This window comes from Sinohyriopsis cumingii, chromosome 15 (assembly GCF_028554795.1).
Source record: "Sinohyriopsis cumingii isolate HCF-2022 chromosome 15, ASM2855479v2, whole genome shotgun sequence".
Lineage (NCBI taxonomy): Eukaryota > Metazoa > Mollusca > Bivalvia > Unionida > Unionidae > Sinohyriopsis > Sinohyriopsis cumingii.
In genome coordinates, this window is record NC_142975.1 from 121443740 (window position 1) to 121464536 (window position 20797).

General features: G+C 35.4%; 1 protein-coding gene across 1 annotated transcript; it reads right to left on the reverse strand.

Annotated features, from left to right (window-relative positions):
• Positions 1-5072: 5072 nt before the first annotated feature.
• LOC149782621 (uncharacterized) lies at positions 5073-8263 on the reverse strand. Its single transcript, XM_089934100.1, has one exon. The coding sequence runs from the start codon at positions 8086-8088 to the stop codon at positions 6886-6888; it is 1203 nt and encodes a 400-aa protein (XP_089790226.1). The 5' UTR covers positions 8089-8263; the 3' UTR covers positions 5073-6885.
• Between the last annotated feature and the right edge of the window lie 12534 nt (positions 8264-20797).

Genomic DNA, 20797 nt, shown 5'->3' on the forward strand with positions numbered 1-20797 from the left:
CATCTAGAGTTTTAGATATTTACCTATGTAGCAGACACACATAAGGGGGCAGGGTCCAGTTTTTATGTACAAATTTAATGCCGCAATCAGTGACCTAGTATAAAAAATCATAAAAAATCAAATACACAAGTGAGGTCAAAAATGTCCATATTTTTAGATACCTATATTAAAACAAAGCATAATAATAGTATTCACTTGACCAGAGAAGTCAATGGCAGTTCACAGCAGAAGAGGATCATGCACCCCAACCCCTATTTTATACCTGAATTTTTCACATCCAAATGCCATTTTTGACAGCATGTGGTGCTCACAGTGCAAACGCAAGCCCTTTCCCTGGATGAAAATTTTGAAAAACATTGTCTACTAAATAGTTGGATGCAATTCAGAATAGTTGTCATCCAAGCCGTTTTTGAGATACTCTAGTTGCCTTGAACCCACGTGTTTACTGCTATGGGAGGCTAGCTCTTCTTCCTAGCCAACTATTGGTATTTCACTATCAACATACTGCAGAGCAGCTATGGAAGGTGTACATGACAGACATCAATTTCAAGAACAACACCAGCCCAAAACACCTAGTTCATAAATATATCCATACCTATCAATACTAAACAATAATAGCTGAAAAAGTCACACCATAGCCTTAAGTTAAGAAATTTGCCAGGGGCCAATTTACGAAACTGGACCCTGCCACCTAAATACGTAAGCCAAGTTGGCAGCTCATTTGCAGCCCAAGTTACGCATTTGATCTCAACTGCTCATCTGTGACAGGCAGTCACCAACAAGCTAACCTATTTCCAAGCCTAACTCAAAGTAAATCTAAACCACATTATAGATTTAGCTTATGTGTGAATTTATAAATGCTAGGCTTGTGATAATTTGGTTCATGCCTTCTACCTTAAAAATTAGGGGGTGTCAAAATACGAAACTATCCAGTGAAACCCAAGTGAAAGAAATGTCAGTGGAGTATGTACTTGTTTTCTGAAATGAAGTGGCGCGTGGGAATGCTTTCCTTACTTAAGTTCACCTGTCAACCATTTTACGTAAGTTCACCTGTCAATTACTTTAATCTGCGTTATTAAATTATAGCTTACAGGTAAAGTCCATGAGCTGCTGGAGCTGTAATTCACCCACACACCCACACACACCCCAACGAAAAATGAGCTCATAACAAGCGGAGGTTTAGAAAATATGTTTTCTTTACAAGTTTGAAGTTGCAATTATGCCCAGGACGCGGTTCAGATACATGAGATTTCGGGCTTTACCATTTTCTAGACCACTTGCCTACTTCTAGATCCGTCCTTGCGGAGGTGAGAAACACTTCCTTTACACGGGTATCAAGGTGCTTTTTTCCAAGCTAGACGGTACACGAATTGGCTTGTTTCAATAAAAGTATATATATATGGGGTAACTCTCCTCTACTTTGTAAAGACTACCTAAAAATGTTACTTTTATACAACGTTATAATATTACTAAATTAATTCTTTGCAGAGTGTCCAGTACCGGTAAGACCCTTTCTTTATATGCTTGTATTACTGCCCTTCCCAATTCCTGTTGGTCAGCAGATAAAATTGATGCAAGTGAAACTGTTATCTCAAATTCATTCCTCGTGGTATAGTTGTGTTCATTACGTTATTTACATATGAAAAGCGAAGCGAAAAAGCGTCTCTTCTGAGAATCTAACACCTTAAAAGAAAAACTGACGTCACATGAAGAGATTCGTATCGTCATTTCGAAGCTGCATTTATATATTCCTAATGCTTTATTTCAATTAACATCTGAATCAAATAAACTGTTTATTAATTTTAGAAAAGCTATTTCTTTTCTAGAAATCACAAAATGACAACTTGTTGGCGGGTGGTGGTGGACAGTTTCTTAAATGACCTATCAAACAGCAATGTATCATACTTTGCAATCTTTACACACGTACCCTGGGAGAGTTATCCACCTTTCCCGTAAGCTTTCCTATTTCCGCGAGCAAATGAACAGGATTTCCGGCATCTAAGACGGTAAAACCCGGAATGTATTCCAACAATCTCAAAATGAATTATTATGTGACATAAAAATAAATAAATAAATAAATAAATTAAAAAAGGTGTTACTGCTACGGACTGTGCAGACAAACGAAAACTCAAAATGTTTTTTTTATGCAGCAGCAAATAGTTTTTAATGCCATTAGTAAATTATTAATAACATTAGGAGTTGAAAAATGAAGTTCAAACTAATGACAACCAATCGTCATTGAGGCCTGTTTTACTTATGTACTTATTGCATGTCTGCTTTAAAAAAATGATCTTACCCAAAATAATATTACTGTTCATTGAATCATCGTGTGTCATATTTAAGTTGTATAATAAGCATATTGTAAAAGCCTAATGTTAGACCACACAAAAGACGACCGCTTACGCCAAAATGATTTTATAATAATGCCAGTTCTCCGATTATAGTACTGCTGTTTCTGCTTCCCTTCTATTTTTGGCGAATGAGAAAACGGTCATTAACAGAGGTTAATATACATACGTAAACAATGACAGAACATGCATTAACTGATATTAATATACATACGTTGACAATGACAGAACATGCATTAACAAACGTTAATATGCATAGATAAAGGGTTCAACATTATTATCAACAAATCCGGCGGAGGGATAGCGGGTGTGAGTCATCAGCGTTACTGAGATGTAGTGAATATTGCTATAGAACTGAATAGATGGTACGTAGCTTGACTGCGATAAAATATATATTAAACTAAACCTGGGGTCACGTTATAAGTAAGGAACAATAGCCAGATTGTAACATGTATATGCTAGGCCCTGAGGCTAATTATTCGCCTCATAAATTTTGCGAATGTCAGCCTGCGAACAATGAGTGTCAAAGCGATGTGTGCACAGCTGGCCGGCCGGCTTATGTTACGATAGTATAAGCCGACATCAAAAGGACGGGTGGGAAGCCAGTTGTATATAACATGGCCATAGGAACTTATTACTGGCGCCTTATTTGGCTGCATGCGATTCACATGTAAGTGGCATGAATTGCCGGTGTTGGGCTCAAAGGAACATCAAGTGGGGGTCGTAAATTCACCCCGACAGACTACCGGGGAGGGGGCAGTGTCGGCTAATTATGTAGACCATGTGTGAATCGACATCCACTCGGAATTGAGCAAGGCGTGGACACCACTGGAATCGCAAGTTTAAATCTAGTGTCTTGAAACTAAACGTCAGTAGTCGCTAAACCATCTTGCGGGAATTATATAAGGAAGTATACGCTACTCCGACGTTATTCGAAATTGGCGGGAAACATTGTTATTCTGGGAATTACAAAGGAGCTTCGGACAGGTCAGTGACTTCTTTGCTCGACTGTCGCAATCTATTACGGCAATGTAATTGTACTTTAATTATGTGCGGTATGTATACATCATTACTAGAGTCGTTAGTACGTAGAATTGTCCTTTTATAGTGTTGGATCTGCGTGCATATTTTGAGATATGAGCAAAGTAACCTCGTGCATTTTTTCATGTGATATTCTAGATTTGCAAATGTTGAATTGAATTATAACTTTGTATAATGGTTGCAGTGCGCAACATTAGTTAATAGGGGTATTTGACTATTTGTGTATACTTTGTAGGAGTATAATGTGTAAGGATATATCAGCGCATGGATATGTGGATATCTGTGTACACTTTGTAGTAGTGTAACGTACAGCAATGCGTCTGATTATGTGATATTGTTCTGTATAATAAGATCTATGAGAATCTATATATACCAATGTGATGAAATCTATTGATATATGCATGATAAGCAGTTGATGCCGTGTATACCATACCAGAAAGTATGGGTATTTCGATGTGCACGAATGCGTGACCAAAGAAGGTAATGGCTTGTCTGATGATAGATGGTTGTTTAGTATGAGACTAGATAGCTAGAGGAATATACTAATGTCCTTGTGTGTGTTCGGACAGGAAGCTTTTAGGGACCGGAGGAGCTGTAGGAGACAGAGAAGGGAGATACCCTGGTACAGTTTTTCCTGAGTCTCTGGGAGACAAGGAAAGGAGAGAACGGAAGTGGAGGAACTGGAAGGGTGAAGAACGTGGTTGTTGGACTGAAGGGGTACTGGGTACCAGTCAAGAAATACTACAGATGAGTAGAAACTCAGGACAGGAGGAAAATTTATCACACTAAGTCAGATCATGAAATAGGCCGTCACTTGGTCGAGTGAAACACGAGTGATACGGTTTGGAATACTGAATTTCATATGAGGAAGGACTATTTGTTATTGAATGGCATTAAATTTGTTGTTTATTTGAATTTCACCTTTTGTGTATTCAGTAATTTAACTATCGGCATCGCTGACTGGGGGCTCGGAGCTTTCATCTCTATCACTACTTCAATTTCTAACAAAAACGAGCCAGGGTGGGTCTTCTGAAATAATTAAAGATAATACTGGGAGCACCCAACCCCAACCTAAGGTAGTCTACGAGACCTTTACACCTGGAGAATTGAAAATCAGTATAAATTGAGTTTCAATAGTGATGTCACAAGTACCAGAGTTACTGTGATGGAGTGAATAGTGCTAAAAGCTGTGAATATATGGTACATCGTTGGAATGCGAAATAATTCTCTTAAATTAAATCTGGAGAATTGAAAACATCTGCCTCATTCAACATCGGTAGGTAACATCTGCTTCATTCACCACCGGTAGGTAACATCTGCTTCGTTTAACACCGGAAGTCAACATCTGCTTCATTCACCAATGGAAGGCAACATCTACTTCACTGACCACCGGAAGGCAACATCTACCTCATTCAACACCGGAAGGCAACATCTCAGCGTCCAAAGCAAGTGATAAAAGTTTTTGGATTTTATATATAAAATAGAAAACACAGAGAAAGTGTTAAGTTCAAAATTGTATATTTTATCATGCTTTAAATCTGAGCCTGCTGGGAGATCGTGGTGGCGTGTGTCTACTATAAACAGGCAAACACTAACACACTGAAAGATAGAGGGGAAAGGAAACAGACAAATAATGTTTCTAATATGCAATAGTATGTTATGGAAGAGTATGACAATGAACGCTGATGTATTAATCTTTTTTATGTGGTGTTCTTCAATATAAAACACGTCGACAAGGACAAATAAAAAAGGCTGAAAGAAGCTATGAAAAAGTTACATACAATTCATGCTTCATTGAAATGAAAACGATTTTTCACATCAAGTTTAAATATGAAAGGAGTAAATGTTTACAATCACACACAACAAACAAGTTAATATTACAAAATATTTCACGCTACATTATTTCCTTGGGTCAGTTAGAAAGAAGAGTAAATTGTGTCACACAAAATGTCCAGTTTTGGAGTAAATTTCGAACAAACAAAACAAACGCATGCATGTGAGCACAGGAAACAAAATGTATCTATATAATACAAACAATGATAAAACAGTGACACTTTCTGACGAGAAGATTTTCTTGTAAAATGATAAAAGAGATTCATTCTAAAATAACTTTGGTACTAATGAGAATGCACATAGAACGGGTCATTATTATCCATACGTGAATCATACTAAGAACGTGTCATTATGTATACACGTGAATCATATTAAACAAGCATGTGTCGTTATTGTATGCAGCTATTCGTATTAAGTAAGAACATGCATTCTAGCTGAGCAAATGTCATTACTGTATGCACGTGAATCATACTAAGAAAGTGTCATTATTTTATGCACATGAATCTTACCAAGTAAGAATGTGTCATTAGTGTATGCACGTGAATCATACTAAGAACGTGTCAGTATTGTATGCACGTGAATCATACTAAAAACGTGTCATTATTGTATTCACGTGAATCATAATAAGAACGTGTCAGTATTGTATGCACGTGAATCATACTAACAACGCGTCATTATTGTATGTACGTGAATCATACTAAGAAAGTGTCATTATTTTATGCACATGAATCATACCAGGTAAGAATGTGTCATTATTGTATGCACGTGAATCATACTAAGAAAGTGTCATTATTTTATGCACATGAATCATACCAAGTAAGAATGTGTCATTATTGTATGCACGTGAATCATACTAAGAACGTGTCAGTATTGTATGCACGTGAATCATACTAACAACGTGTCATTATTGTATGCACGTGAATCATACAAGAACATGTCATTAATGTATGCACGTGAATCATAGTAAGTAAGAACGTGTCATTATTTTATGCACGTGAATCGTACTAAGAACGTGTCCTTACTGAATACACTTGAATCACACCCAGTAAGAATGCGTTATTAATGTATACGCGTGAATCGTACTAAGTTATAATGATTTATTACTGTATGCACTCGAGTCATACAAAGAACGTGACCTTACTGTATGCACGTGTGTCATATTAAGAGCGTGTTATTACTGTATGCATACTAAGAACGTGTAAATTCCGTATGCACGTGAAATATTCTAACAAGAACGCGTCATTACTGTATGCATGTGCGTCATACTAAGTATGCACCTGCCATTATTGTATGCATATGAATCTATCTAAATAATCACGTATCGTTATTTTAAATTAGAGTGACTACCAGTCGCTTACACTAAAACTAGTACATTGTGAAAAGCAATTAAAAAATATGGCTTTCATGCTTACACTGAGATAAAAACTTTAACTTCGATTTATGCAAAATCTATCACGATTGTTTTTATAAAAAAATCAATGCGATTAAAATGTACATCAATCAAAATATCTACATAATCATTTTTTCTTCTGGCTGGTGAAGTCATTCAAAAATGGCCAACTTATTTTTAATGGGAGCCCACAAAGCCTTGTATATTAATACTAATTCGTAGAGGCAGCACATACAAAATGGTTCCTAAACTGATGACATGTGGTGAGAATCGTTACAAAGCTTTCTTCTTAGCAAAATTCCTCATCATAGATTTCTGCACCATTCGCTTTGCCTGATGATGCGTCACTTCCGATTCCACACAAAGATATGATTCCTCGGCCATGTCATCTTCAGAAATGCCTCCAGAGGCTCTCCCACTTGGTGCCATCGAAGCTCCCTCCATCACGGAGAATGAGTGGACATGCATAGGGGCGGTAGATTTGAATTCTTTCCTTACATCTGCCATGTTTGAAAGTTCTGAGATTTTTTTAGCATGGTCGGAAGCCGATTCAATATCCTTGGAATTTCGCAATAAAACGTTAGTTTTTGCTCCTTTACTCTTCAGCTTAGAGAATACACGCTCGTGAATTTCATCTTCATCAATTTCCCTTCCAGCCGCCACTTCTTGCTGTACTTCCTCGTCCACTTCCGCCATCCATTGTTCCAGGGACATCTCTTCTCTCGCGCCCCCAATGATAACTCGAGTTAGCAGATTTGCCTTTCGTAGGGGAACGTACTGACCACCTGTTATGTAGGCAATGGCCATGAAGAATTCTTTAAAAGGTGTGATACTAGGCTCACATCCTACTAAATAAATAGTGACTCCCATTTCAGCCAGCTGTCTTGTGATCTCCATGGGGTCTAGTCCTAAGGGGCAGCCATTGGGGAATCCGTCACTTCCGCATCCAAGCCCGTGAGGGGGAGCATCTGATATAAATACACAAATTTTGGTCGCCTCCGGACGCCAACTAAGTTTTGTCAAATCATGAAGAGCATCAGCGACAGCTTCTGCCGTGTCCCCTCCCCCTTCAGCGCTGCATGCGTCTAACCATGATTTCATGGTTTTGGGGGATGGAGTAAAATCATGTACCCGCGTCACAAATGAACTGTCCTCGGGAGGGTGATCCCGGTACTCAACTAAAGCCAATTTAATATCACTTTTCTCACTGGCCACTATTTCCTCTACAATTGTTCGAATATTCTCTCTTGCCGTTTTGATGTACGACCCCATACTTCCAGTACAGTCCATGGCAAAAGCCAGATCTAAAACTTTACTGTCATGCCGAACAACTTGTGGTCTCTCGACTTTCTCTACCGTTATCATGCCGGTTTTTGATCCGGGTTTTGATTTATCCTCTGTTGAATCCGGTTCAGATTGACTCTCAGCAGTATCCGACTTAGAATCAGTCTCACCAGCTCCACCAACACCAATCATACCTTTCAAATAATCTATTCTTAAGGAAAATAAATACGCAGTTTCTATGTGAAGGTTAACACTACTTATATGCGTTCTTTGTGATCAACTAAACATTGGAGTTCTCAAATAGGGGAATAATCGCTGTACAGATCGCGTAAACAAACGTTGCGTGACCTGGCAGTGTTAATGTCTATTTATAAAGTATGACATCGGTTTTTACGTGATAGGATAGGTTAGGCGTAGCAGTATGCGCGCTCCTATATATTAACAGTAACACTAATCATGGTGTCGGTTGATGTAGTAAACACATTAAATGAAACTCTGCAACGGAAATCTCTTTTTCTGCGTTAGATCTGTGTTACTGAACGCTCTATACATAAACGTTAGAAAATTGGCATAATCGGGACCCAAAACCTTACTCCAGCCGTCTAAACCTAAGATTACTTATTTATTTATCTAATTATTTATTATGTATTGTCGCTGAAAGTGATATTTCATAGAGTCAAGAAAATACTGCATGCGTGATTTGTGACATGCATACCATTTTATTAAACGTTATTTTGCATATCGATCAAAGATAAATTTACTGCATGGTACAAAGAAACAAAAATATTAAGACAAAATATTCAGAACTTTATGAATAATCGTTGATTGTAGAAATTTCATTTAACGGGTCTGTTATGTAATCAAAGTTACGTACTGAGCTTGATTATGATGTCGAAGACGACGACGACGATGATAATGATGATGATACCACGGTAGTTCTGGATTTATGCACTGTGCGAAAGCAAAAATAGCGATACCGTTGGAGAAAATGACAGACAGACAAGCAAATATCTTGTACGTACTGATACAATCCATCTTCTGTAGGCAGATGCTCTACTCTAAACAGCTGTTTTTTCCAGATTGAGAATAACCCCACTGGTCGGGATTCCAGATTTCTTTAGATGCATAATTAACTGACCTTAGGCTTCTGCATTAAAAGAGACGTGAAAAGTAATACAACATAATTAAGGTGTGAAAACGTAATACAAGATAATTAAGATGTGAAAGGAAATACATTATTAAGATATGAAAAGTAATGCAACATAATTAAAATGTAAAAAACCATTACACCATAATTAAGCTATGAAAAAGCAATACAACGGAATTAAGAGGTGAAACGTAATACAACACAATTAAGATATGAAAAAGTAATGCAACATAATTAAAATGTGAAAAACTAATACACCATAATTAAACTATGAAAAAGCAATACAACAGAATTAAGATGTGAAACGTAATACAACATAATTAAAATGTGAAACAAGTAATACAATATAATTAAAATGTGAAAAATACAACATAATTAAGACGTGAAAAGTAATGTAACATACTTAACAAGTAAAAAGTAATCCAAATTAATTAAGTTGTGGAAAAGTAATACAACATAATTAAGATGTGGAAAAGTAACACAACATAGGATGTGGAAAAGTAATACAACATACTTAAGATGTTAAAAATTAATACAACATAATTTAATGTGAAAAAGTAATACAACACAATTTACCACTTTTCAATAAACACAAGAGCTGGAATGTAAAATTGTCATCTTCAGAATAACCTAATTATCGTCGTTTGTCATGTCGTTGTTACAGACATTCTCTCGAAGAAATAACTATCGTGTTAGTGTTACCGTTTTCTTCATGGCTTACTTTGAATGAAACTGATGGATCAGTATAAACATGCTGACTTAATACATATCAAAACACAAAAACATAATTCTCTTGTTGCTGATGATAAGGACGATGACGACGAAGATGGTTGCTGCTCTTCTTCGTTGTCTTAGACGTTTTGCCCCAAATATAATAAAGTCTTCAGTTTACTTTCACAATGTAAAGTACAGATTTCAAAGTGAATCACAATCTATACAAAGTAACACTAGCCACTGGCTATTATGCATACCTAAATCATATAAGTCAGCCAAACTTTCCGAGCCAACGATCTTCAAAACATATCCGGTGCAGTGTTTCTCCACATTGTCAGACTGATCATTAACCTGATCCCGTGCCACTTGAACCAGGAAATTTAGATCATTAAATCCGACAAGAGGTGCGATTTTTTTCAGGGCCTGTGAACCAAAACGCTTTTGGACGAGACTTGTAATATGTTCAGATGTCACCTTTGGCTTTACACAAGTTTTCTTATCCATTTACATCCATACATTAGTGTTAACTCCCATACCCATCGCATAATGGTTAAAAAGTGTGACTTTGTCAACATATTAATAAATACTACTGGGGAATGTTATCAGAGAGATTGCAAACTAAGAGAGAAAACGCATAATATTCTTAAAATAATTGGGTTTTAAGACTGGTGTTTAGTACTTCGATAATGATAATAAGAACAATACGATTGATACTTTATAAAAGTGATTGTTTTATGGATTTTTAATGTAGCTTTAAAACATTTAGTCATACCACTGTGATGTTTGCACTGTGGCAGTTAGTAGTGACGTCTAACACTGTGGCATCGTGCCGCAGACATGTAGCATGATGTCCCACCCGGTAACATTATCCTGACAAGAGGCAGACCTGTTCTATCACAACATATTAATGCTGAGTACCAAACGAGGCAGCTGCAATTACCATTTTTATAAGTCTTTGGCATGACTCTGTCTCGGTTCGAACCCTCAACCTCTGCATCTAAGGTTGACGCTATAACGATTTAGGCCACTGGAGCAGTCCTTTACAAAATTACCATGAGAAGATGCAATAATACTAGCATGTAAGAAAGAATAATGGCATGTAACAAAGTTGTAAATGAGGTTAATAAGCATGAGCAATGACATGTAACAAAGTTGTAACTTAGACTAAATTGCAAGAGTATGGGCATGTAACAAAGTTATACCTGAGGTTAATATGCAAAAGTAATGGCATGTAATAAAGTTGTAAATGAGGTTAATAAGGATGAGCAATGGCATGTAACAAAGTTGTAAATGAGGTTAATAAGGATGAGCAATGGCATGTAACAAAGTTGTAAATGAGGTTAATAAGGATGAGCAATGACATGTAACAAAGTTGTAATTTAGACTAAATTGCAAGAGTAATGGCATGTAACAAAGTTATATCTGAGGTTAATATGCAAAAGTAATGGCATATAATAAAGTTGTAACTGAGGCTAACAAGCATGAGTAGCGACATGTAACAAAGTTGTAACTTAGGCTAAATTGCAAGAGTAATGGGATGTAACAAAGTTATACCTGAGGTTAATATGCAAGAGTACTGGCATGTAACAAAGTTGTAAATGAGGTTAATATGCAAGAGTACTGGCATGTAACAAAGTTGTAAATGAGGTTAATATGCAAGAGTAATGGCATGTAACAAAGTTGTAAATGAGGTTAATATGCAAGAGTACTGGCATGTAACAAAGTTGTAAATGAGGTTAATATGCAAGAGTACTGGCATGTAACAAAGTTGTAAATGAGGTTAATATGTATGAAATATTTGAAAATGAAGCTTGTTTGTTGCATATCAATTTTTGCTGCATGGGGTTTATTGTGTTTATAAAAAAACATTATTTTGAATATGAAGTGATGGTCAAGTTTGTTATACGACAAATAAGACACATATTTTGTGGCACATACGAGAAAGTTGTATAATCACAAAAAGAAGGGTATAATAGAAACAAAAGAAAAACGAGAAATGTAATTACAGTAGTGATAGGTAACTATTACCCATGTTGTAAATATGTACAGATTCTAAAAGGAACACAGCACTTAATCCAATACACCTGAATGGAAAAACTTAACATATGTACATAAATATAAATAATAATAATAATAATAACGGTCAAAGATGAAATATAAGCATGCGTTTTAAGTATGAAACAATACAACTAGAGAGTTGGGCATGTTGGTTCTGAAATCTGACTTCACAATTTTAGCATATTTCAATATCAATGAGTTACTGTTGTTAAATGTTTAAAAGTCTTGGTTCGTCAACTAAATACAATAGGCACAGATGTTCGCACAGTTCTTTCATGGATGCATATATTCATTTCAGTATTACTAATTCCAAGCAAAGCATGTAAAATGTGTTAGAATACTAACTATGTAACATCTAATGATATTTATTTGATAACTTGTAAAAAGAAATATGTCGGACAAACACCGTCGGCAAGTATCAAACAAACATAGATTTGACATAAATAACTTTATCATCCATCTTTTAAGTCTCATGTCTCCACGCGCTTTAATGATGCCTTCCATAACATATTTCATTTGTTTTCATTAATTGCAATTGGCATTGTTAATTAGGAAATGGAACTACTGTTAAAACCGTTTTGGATTCAGCGTCTGGATACTGTATGTCGAACAGGTTTTTATTTTAAGATTATATATAAACCAGATTGATAAATTAATTATATTTGTTCATTTTCTATTGTTATTGATGTAGGTCATAAATAAATGTTCTAAAACTGGTGTGTTTGTGCTTAACCCAATTTGAAGAATTTTCCTATAATATTTTGGAATATTTTTACTTCGCAGAGATATCTTACACAACGCAGCTGTGCTTTTTCCGTCCGTGTTTGTTCATGTTTTACATGATAAAAAGATACAATAATGTATCCACAATAATATGTACATTATTAAAAACAAAATCGGGGGGGGGGGGGTTGTTTTCTGTTTTGTGTCAGACCTGCGCGCTGAAAAGCTGGTTTAGTTGGGTTGGCTCATTTTGAGATAGGTTGCTGACAGAGCTTTTGGTCATTTCTGTATCTCCGCGACATTTTTCTATCTGTGATCATTGTTGTGTTTCTTTTACAACACACGCTTAGTAATCTGAGCTAATTAGACTGAGCCCTTCGTAAAGCGTTTTGTCTATAAGGTTTTCGCTTTTTCTTCAATCATGGGATGATCCTTCGCTGTGTAGAGAAAACCAAAGCGCAAGATTAATTCATTGTGAGGAGAGACCAGTTTACATATACAGTAGACTGGGCCTTCTTTTTCCAGTACTGTTTTATATATAACGAAAATTAACTTACCTACAGTTATGGATCTGAAGTTTTATAATTGTATTTATTGTTCGTAGAAAACACACAAAAATTGAATACCCATGTATGCTTCCGGACAGATAAATTGACTTCAATTTTCCCTACATTAGAATGGTTTTAGGGGACCATTTCCAATTTTAAGACCGCTCCGGTGGCCTAGTGGTTAGAGCGTCCGCCTCAGATGCGGGATGTCGTGGGTTCGATCCCCGACCGGGTCATACTAAAGACGTACAAAAATGTTACTAACAGCTGCCTCGTTTGGCACTCAGCATTAAGAGGTTAGTGTTAGGACTGGTCGGCCTGGTGTCAGGATAACGTGACTGGATGGGACATCATGCTACAGCACTGTGGCATTATGCCCAAGTGCTAGACATCACTATAAACTGCTACACTGCAGACATCGTAGCAATATATGACTGAAAAATTGTTAAAGCTTCGTTAAAAAATCAAAATGACACATTTTAAGACTTGTGAGAATTTCCAACAGAAAATATTTAAATAATGTCCATGTTTTACAAGTTATAAAATCGGAGTCAAGACCAAATACGGACACGGTAAAGAAAATGTGAATATTCACTACTACTTGTGGTTTTTTTTTTTTTTAACTTTCTTTTTCTCAAACAAATTTCATCCTTGTGTCTGATATCCAAATCTCTGCTGGTAACGTAGTGTAACGGATTTTGGCCGTTTTGATACTTTATTTCTCTATCACTTTTGTTACAACAACACATGTACATCTGATGCTTTTTTTGTTATTGACACCTTATGCAATAAACTCGATTAAAAACATGACAGAGCCAGATTTTTGTAAACATACTAAACACATTTATTCAAGAGGCAAGAGTCAAATACATTACACAGCAATAAACTGAATAATCAACAATCACCTAGATTCACATCATGGTGGTGGAGATACGAACTTTGACATCAGGTCTGACATTCGAGTACTTTTTCTTGTACAGTTGATTTTTATCCTTGCTTGCAGTCGCTGATTGGGTGGGGGGGGGGGATATCGTCAACTCTCTGTATCTATGCGACTCGTCTCCTACATAGTTTATTATTGCTTACTGGCTGTGAAAAAAGGGGGGACGGGTACTGTTGAGAACATTCTCTTTATTCTTATATTACACAATTTTGGGCGGAAAATGACTTTATCACTTAGAATTCTTGTAGATAATGTTGACTGAAGTTAATAGGACTGCAGTATATCAAGGAGACAACTCGCGTGCACCTGTTCCTAAACACTTAGAAAGCGTCCGAACCGAGCACTACTTGAATTTGGGGGGGGGGGTTAAGGAGGAGGGAGATTATGTTCGCCTGACGAACGCATGTAAGTTCATCAGACGGAGAGTTTTAGACAATGAAACTGTGATATCTGAAGACAAATATATACAGTCAATGATCACACGTACATTTATAGAATTGAATAGGTGTCATATGAGGAGATAATTATTTGTATCCAATCATCACACGATCTATACTAGTAAACTCGTGGTATGTGTAGAGAAAAAGAGCTCATCCAATAACCACGCACAACTAATATTAGCAAAAGTGTGGTATGTCAAAGAGAAACTGGACTCATTCAATGACCACACATGACTAATTAGAAAGGAGTTATATATGGTGAGACACCGTCACCAAAGATCACCCAAACGAAGTTGTATCACTGCAATGTATACTGACGTAAAGGCGAACTCTTTTACTTTTATACCACTGGGAGTTGCAAAAAAATCTTTTCATAGAACAGGAACTAAATGTCACATAAAAACATCTCAAACTCATGAATATGGATCTTATATCAAATATTGGAAGTGAAGAAATTACCATTTTAGAATAATACGAGAAAAAAGTTCTACTTTAAGTATTGAAATTACAACATTATCTCTATATATTTTAAAATAATTTAACATACGAAACTGTCAATGCGATAAAAGTAATTGCAAATAAATACTATTTTAAAAAAATAGAGAAGTAACTAAAATAAAGTGGAAAAAAGTCATATTTGTTGAAATTATCGTGGCTGGAAAAAACTTTATTGAAAATTTATCCAACATCCATTGGTGAAACGCATTTTGGTAACTCGTATCGCCCTCTTTACGGGTATAACATACTGGACCTATCTTGCTCAGTGAGCTGTTTAGGTTCGAAAAAGTAATATAAGAAAGAGTGAAAAGAACAAGCTTTGAAACATTTAAGAAAAAATATATTAACCTGGAAAAACACTGTAAAAATGAAAAAATAAGAACTTACCGTTTTAAGAATCAAATCCAAAAATATTCCAAGAATATTCGACGAATACAATTTTAGAAGTCATAATAATGAAATGTTCTTATGAATTCAAGTTCGAGTCCCAATGAAAATCCAAGATGGAAGGCGATGACATCTGCTGTGTCCTGTAAATTGCTGTAGTCTACAGTCTCTTGTAGAAACACAAGAAATAACACTCTGGTGTTGGAAATCCGAATAAAAGTTTTAAGAAATGTCTTTGTTCAAGAATTCTGTATGAGCACTCAAATTTTTACAGAGAAACGAATTAAGCTTTCAGAATCCAAATAATCTGAACTAAAATTAACATATAACTCTAAAACTGGTTGCAACAGAAGAAAAAGACTTGACATCAAGTGTTTTAAGCCCAGACTGAGATTATTTCTCTAAAACAATCATTATACAGTAATTTGAAACGTAGAATATGTACTCGTATGAGGGTCACGAAATCGTGATTATATCACGTACTCCTAACATGACCCTGACAAAAACCGATCAATTTACTCTAAGAATAAAATATTTTTAAAAAGTTGTTTACTTCACTAAAACTATTTACAAGTCTAGGGTCGCATATCCCATACAGCCTCGATCTCACTCTTATTAGTCCCACAATAAAAATAAATTTAAAAAAAAAAAACAACTTGTTCATGTGGCTGTTACTAATTTTAAATTAAGGTCAGGAACTAGGTCAGTATTAGGTGTTTACAATTACAGTCAGGTCAAATTGATTTTCTGAAGAAGAAAAAATCAAAATCATGTAAACAATGTTATTATATTAAAAAAGCATGTAACAGAATATAAAATTAAATCTGAGAAACAAACAATAAAATTAAAATAAATATAAATTAAATCAGATATACGTAACACTTTCCCCCATACAGAAAAAGATTTCTATGATAAAGCTTTCTTTTTACCATATATTAATTATACACGAGGTTAAAGAAACACATAAAAGTACTCTCATGAATTATACACAGTGCACATGAGACAATACATTTCTACACACGGGAAAGTGCATCTGCTATTAAATTATCTTGTCCCTTGATATGCATGATTATTATAGTGTAACAACAAACTCGACCTTAGTAGTCTTTGATTTTTGTTTTTGATCTTGCCGATGAAAGTAAGGGGGTTGTGGTCACTAAATACATTAATCGAAGAAGGGGCTGAAATAATGTAAACTTCAAAATATAGTAATGCCAATATCAAAGCCAAACATTCCTTCTCGATTGTTGAATAATTTCTTTGATGCGGATTTAATTTCTTAGAAAAATAGCACACTGGATGATCAATACCATTTTCATCTTCGTGAATCAAAAAATTGATAAATTAATTGTCAAACTTGCATCTGAGTATGTCAGAATTTACGAATTATTGCTAAATGTTCTTTCCGGGTGTCGTAGATGATGATACCATCGGTGTAAGCATCACAATTTTCTAGACTAGAGGTGATCATATTCATAAACGTTGAAATTTACTTGGCGACCCTTTCATTCCAAACGGCATTATTTTATATTAGTAAAGTCCATCCTGAGTCACGAATGCCGAAAATTCCTTTGCTATTTCCGTTAGTTGAATTTGCCAAAATCCTTTCAGAAGGTCAAATTTGGTGACATACTTGGCATTTCCGATCTAATCAATAGTCATCGATTCTGAGTAATGGAAATGAATGGGTTTTTTCCACACTAATCACCATCCTAAATCAGTGCACATATGGAAAGTATTATCTGGTTTTAGAACAAGTATGCATGGTGAACTCCAGTCACTTTTACTGGGCTCTGTAAAATCATTCTCCAGCAAATACTGAATTTCTCTTTCAACTATTTCTGTTTGAGAGGGTTCATCCTGTACGGGTGTTGTTTCACAGGTTTGGAATTTACAATTTCAACGTCATGACAATTTTTGTTGGTTCTTGTAGAAACATCTGGAAATAAGTGCCCATATTCAAATAATACCTGTTTAAATTCATTTCTTTCTTATTCTTGCAACTGTGAAAGTTTCTGGTCCAATTCTTTCATAAATTCTGATTTCCGAAGATTTGTCATTCCAATATCAATAGAAAACGACGATATTCGTTCACTTAAATCTTCACTGAATGGAACAGGTACAACAAAATTAATTGCACGTTTAACCTGGCTATCTCTTTCAATATAATGGTACTCCTATAATTTATTAAGATCCCAGGAGCATTAACATTATAATTTAACTCATTCATTTTATTCTTGAGTTTGTAAGGGCCGTAATATCTAATCTAAAGAAAAATTTCAAGAATGAGCAAGAGACAGAACTCAATTACCAGACTTAAAAGTTCTCTCCATTGTAGTTGTCAAGCCATAATTTCACCTTTGACTTGAACTGCTGAATTCCAAATTCAAGTATAGCAGGTTGGAAAGATCCAGACTTAAAAATTGACCCTTGACCCGATTGGACAGATTTGGGAAGGCCAAATTGAGTAAAACACGTTATCAAAGTTTTAATATTCCTCAAAGAAATTGCCTCTGGAAACCTTGATGACGGACACGGTCTTAGGTAAGGTACCAACACAATCTACCATAATTCTACTAAATGATTCGTCAAAGGCAGAACTATATTGTAGATGAGCCTTATGTATCTTCTGATTGTGTTTTTCTACCATTTGATAAGTATAACAAGATCTACAGTATTTACCAACATCACATTTTATTTTTGGACAATAGAAGTGAGTCAAGATCTTGTGACAAGTTTTATTAATCCTTATATGACCAGCCAAAGGAGTTTCATGGGCCACACTAAGTATTTCCTGTCTGTAAGGTTTTGGAACTACAATTTTATAGTTCACTGATCACCAATCACGAGGAAGTACATCGGGAGGTCTCCATTTTCTCACAAAAATTCCATTTTTAATGAAATAACACACAAGAACTTCAGTCGCTTCTGTTTCACTAATGGCCATTTAAAACAAACAGGAGATCTCATGATCTTTTACCTGTTCGACGACAAGTGATTGTTATTTATCACCCTGATTAGAATAAAGAGATTGAGTAGTTACAAGAGGTTCACTGTGATCAATACATTCTGACTGATCCAAACAAGGAGTGAAAGTGACCTCATCAAATGCCTGACCAATACATGTGACAACTAAAGGAATACTTTCCTGATCAGCATCATTCTCAAGAGCTTTCTTTGTCATAGCACTAGTAACTGCACAAGCTGTGTATAATCAGGGAATTCTTTTTCAATAGGATCGACTTCCTGAATCAAACAAGGCTTGTGAGTTACAAGTGGATTACCCATAACAATATATCCAGCTAGGTCGTTGCCTAGTAATAAATAAATGCCCTCAACAGGTGAAACAGACACTGTTCTGTCATCGGTCCTGAAACTAAGTCTGATGACATATTCACACACTGGAGAGGAACATCAATAAAGCCTCCCTGAATAAAAACACTCATTGGAAGAAGATTTCTCCGTAAAAGACAACATACCTTATAATAAAAGACTGATAATATCCTGTCCTTTAAAATTTTAATAGGGATGGGATTGGCCGAATCACACAAGAGTGATATAGAACCCTTCAATATGAATGCTTCATAATTCACTATAATAAAATCAGACTGGGGTTTATTAGATCCCACAAATGTATTGCTTTCAATACATGATCATGACCGAGACCTTGACCTCCTAGAAATAAGGGCATTTGGAACTGGTCTGTCCTGATTCTGATGCTTATTTTTCAATTTGTAGCAACTAGAAATAACGTGTCCTTTCTTCTTACAATAGGTACACGAAAGAAGAGACAAGAATTTTTGATCAAGCTTATCAGAAGCTTGATTTCTAAAAGTTGTGCTAGATTGAAATCAAGTGCTTGTATTAGGCTGAAATACATTTCTACCAGAAAACTGCCGAGTTGAAGACTTGCCTACAAAATAAATTTTATGAGCTAAGAAAGACTCGTCAGCAGTGAGCAGCATTTTCCAAGGTTTCAACCTTATGCTCATCAAGATAATTCTTAATGTCAGTATGGACAGTTCTTGAACGCTTCAAGTAATACAAGTCGTCTGAGATTTTCATACTCTTGACCATTTTTTCTAGAAGTGAATCACCTATCAAATTGTCGTGCTTTTCCCATGCAAATTCGACACAGGTCTGGTCTTTTGATTTTCTAGAATTCCTAAAACCTTGTTGATAAGCCTCAGGGACTAACTCATAACCTTTCAAGACATAGTCCTTAACTAAATCTTAGTCAGCACTCTGCTCTAGTGACAGTGAAATGTAAATATCACGAGCTTTACCAGTAAGTACACATTGTAATAGTAGAGTCCAATGCTCTCTTGGCCACTTCATTTCAGCAATTTTTTTTCAAAACGAAGACAATATTTGTCTACTTCTTTTACCAGAGAAGGGGGTACTAACTTGATATTTCTTAAAGCATCAAAAGTAGAAGAGTGATTTTCCTTGCCAGCTCTAATTCTTATAATTTAATTTGAAATTTCCTTTCTTTCTTTTCTCTGTGCATTTGCATTAGCCTATCTTGTTTTTCGTTCTGCAACTGAATTTGTCTTACTTCCCTCTCTCTCTCCATTTGTATATTTTCTATCTGAACCTGAACTTATCTCTAATTCAAACTTTTTAAACTGTACTTCCTATTTAAAAACTGCCTACCACTCCTGGGTAAAATTAAAAAATTATCTTCATTTGATTCTACCGTAAAACAAAAAGCCTGTTGATATCACTAAAGATTTCTAAAATGTGAAATAATACTTGGGATTTAATAAATTTCAAAAACTGGAGGAATTTAAATTTGAAAGAACAAAGTTTTTAGAAATATTTTAACCAAAATTCATATATCTCTTGTTATGTGTCTAGGCTCTTATAAAAAGTAACAAGAAAAAAGTGAAGACAACAAGCTTTGTAAAATTTAACAAATAATTTATTTTCCTATAATTTCAAGTGAAAAATGAAAAAAAAGAACTTAGTTTTACGAATCAAATCCAAAAAATAATCCAAGGAGAAAAAAATGTCCTAGTAATTAAAAGTCCTGAATAAAATGAGTTCAAATCCTGATGAAATCCAAAATGGAAGATGACATCTGTTGTAACCTGTGAAGTGATGGAGTGTCAACAGTCTCTTGTTGAATCACAGAAAATATTATTCCAGTTTTTTAATTCTGTATAAATTTCGATAGATCTCCTTGCCCAAGAATTAATTTAGAGCACTAGCATTTCCAGGGAAAATAATCACTTAAAATCCAATAATGTGAAGAAAATAAAATCTATGCCCAAACGAGTCACAATAACACAATTTAACATGTCAAAAGTTTAAAGCCCACTGACTATTTCTATACAAAACATTAGGTATAAGGTTGACTTAAGATGCAAAACAGATTCCAGGATAAGGGTCTCATGGTCATCCTTCCAGAACAAAACAGACATATTTATGAGAGAAAACA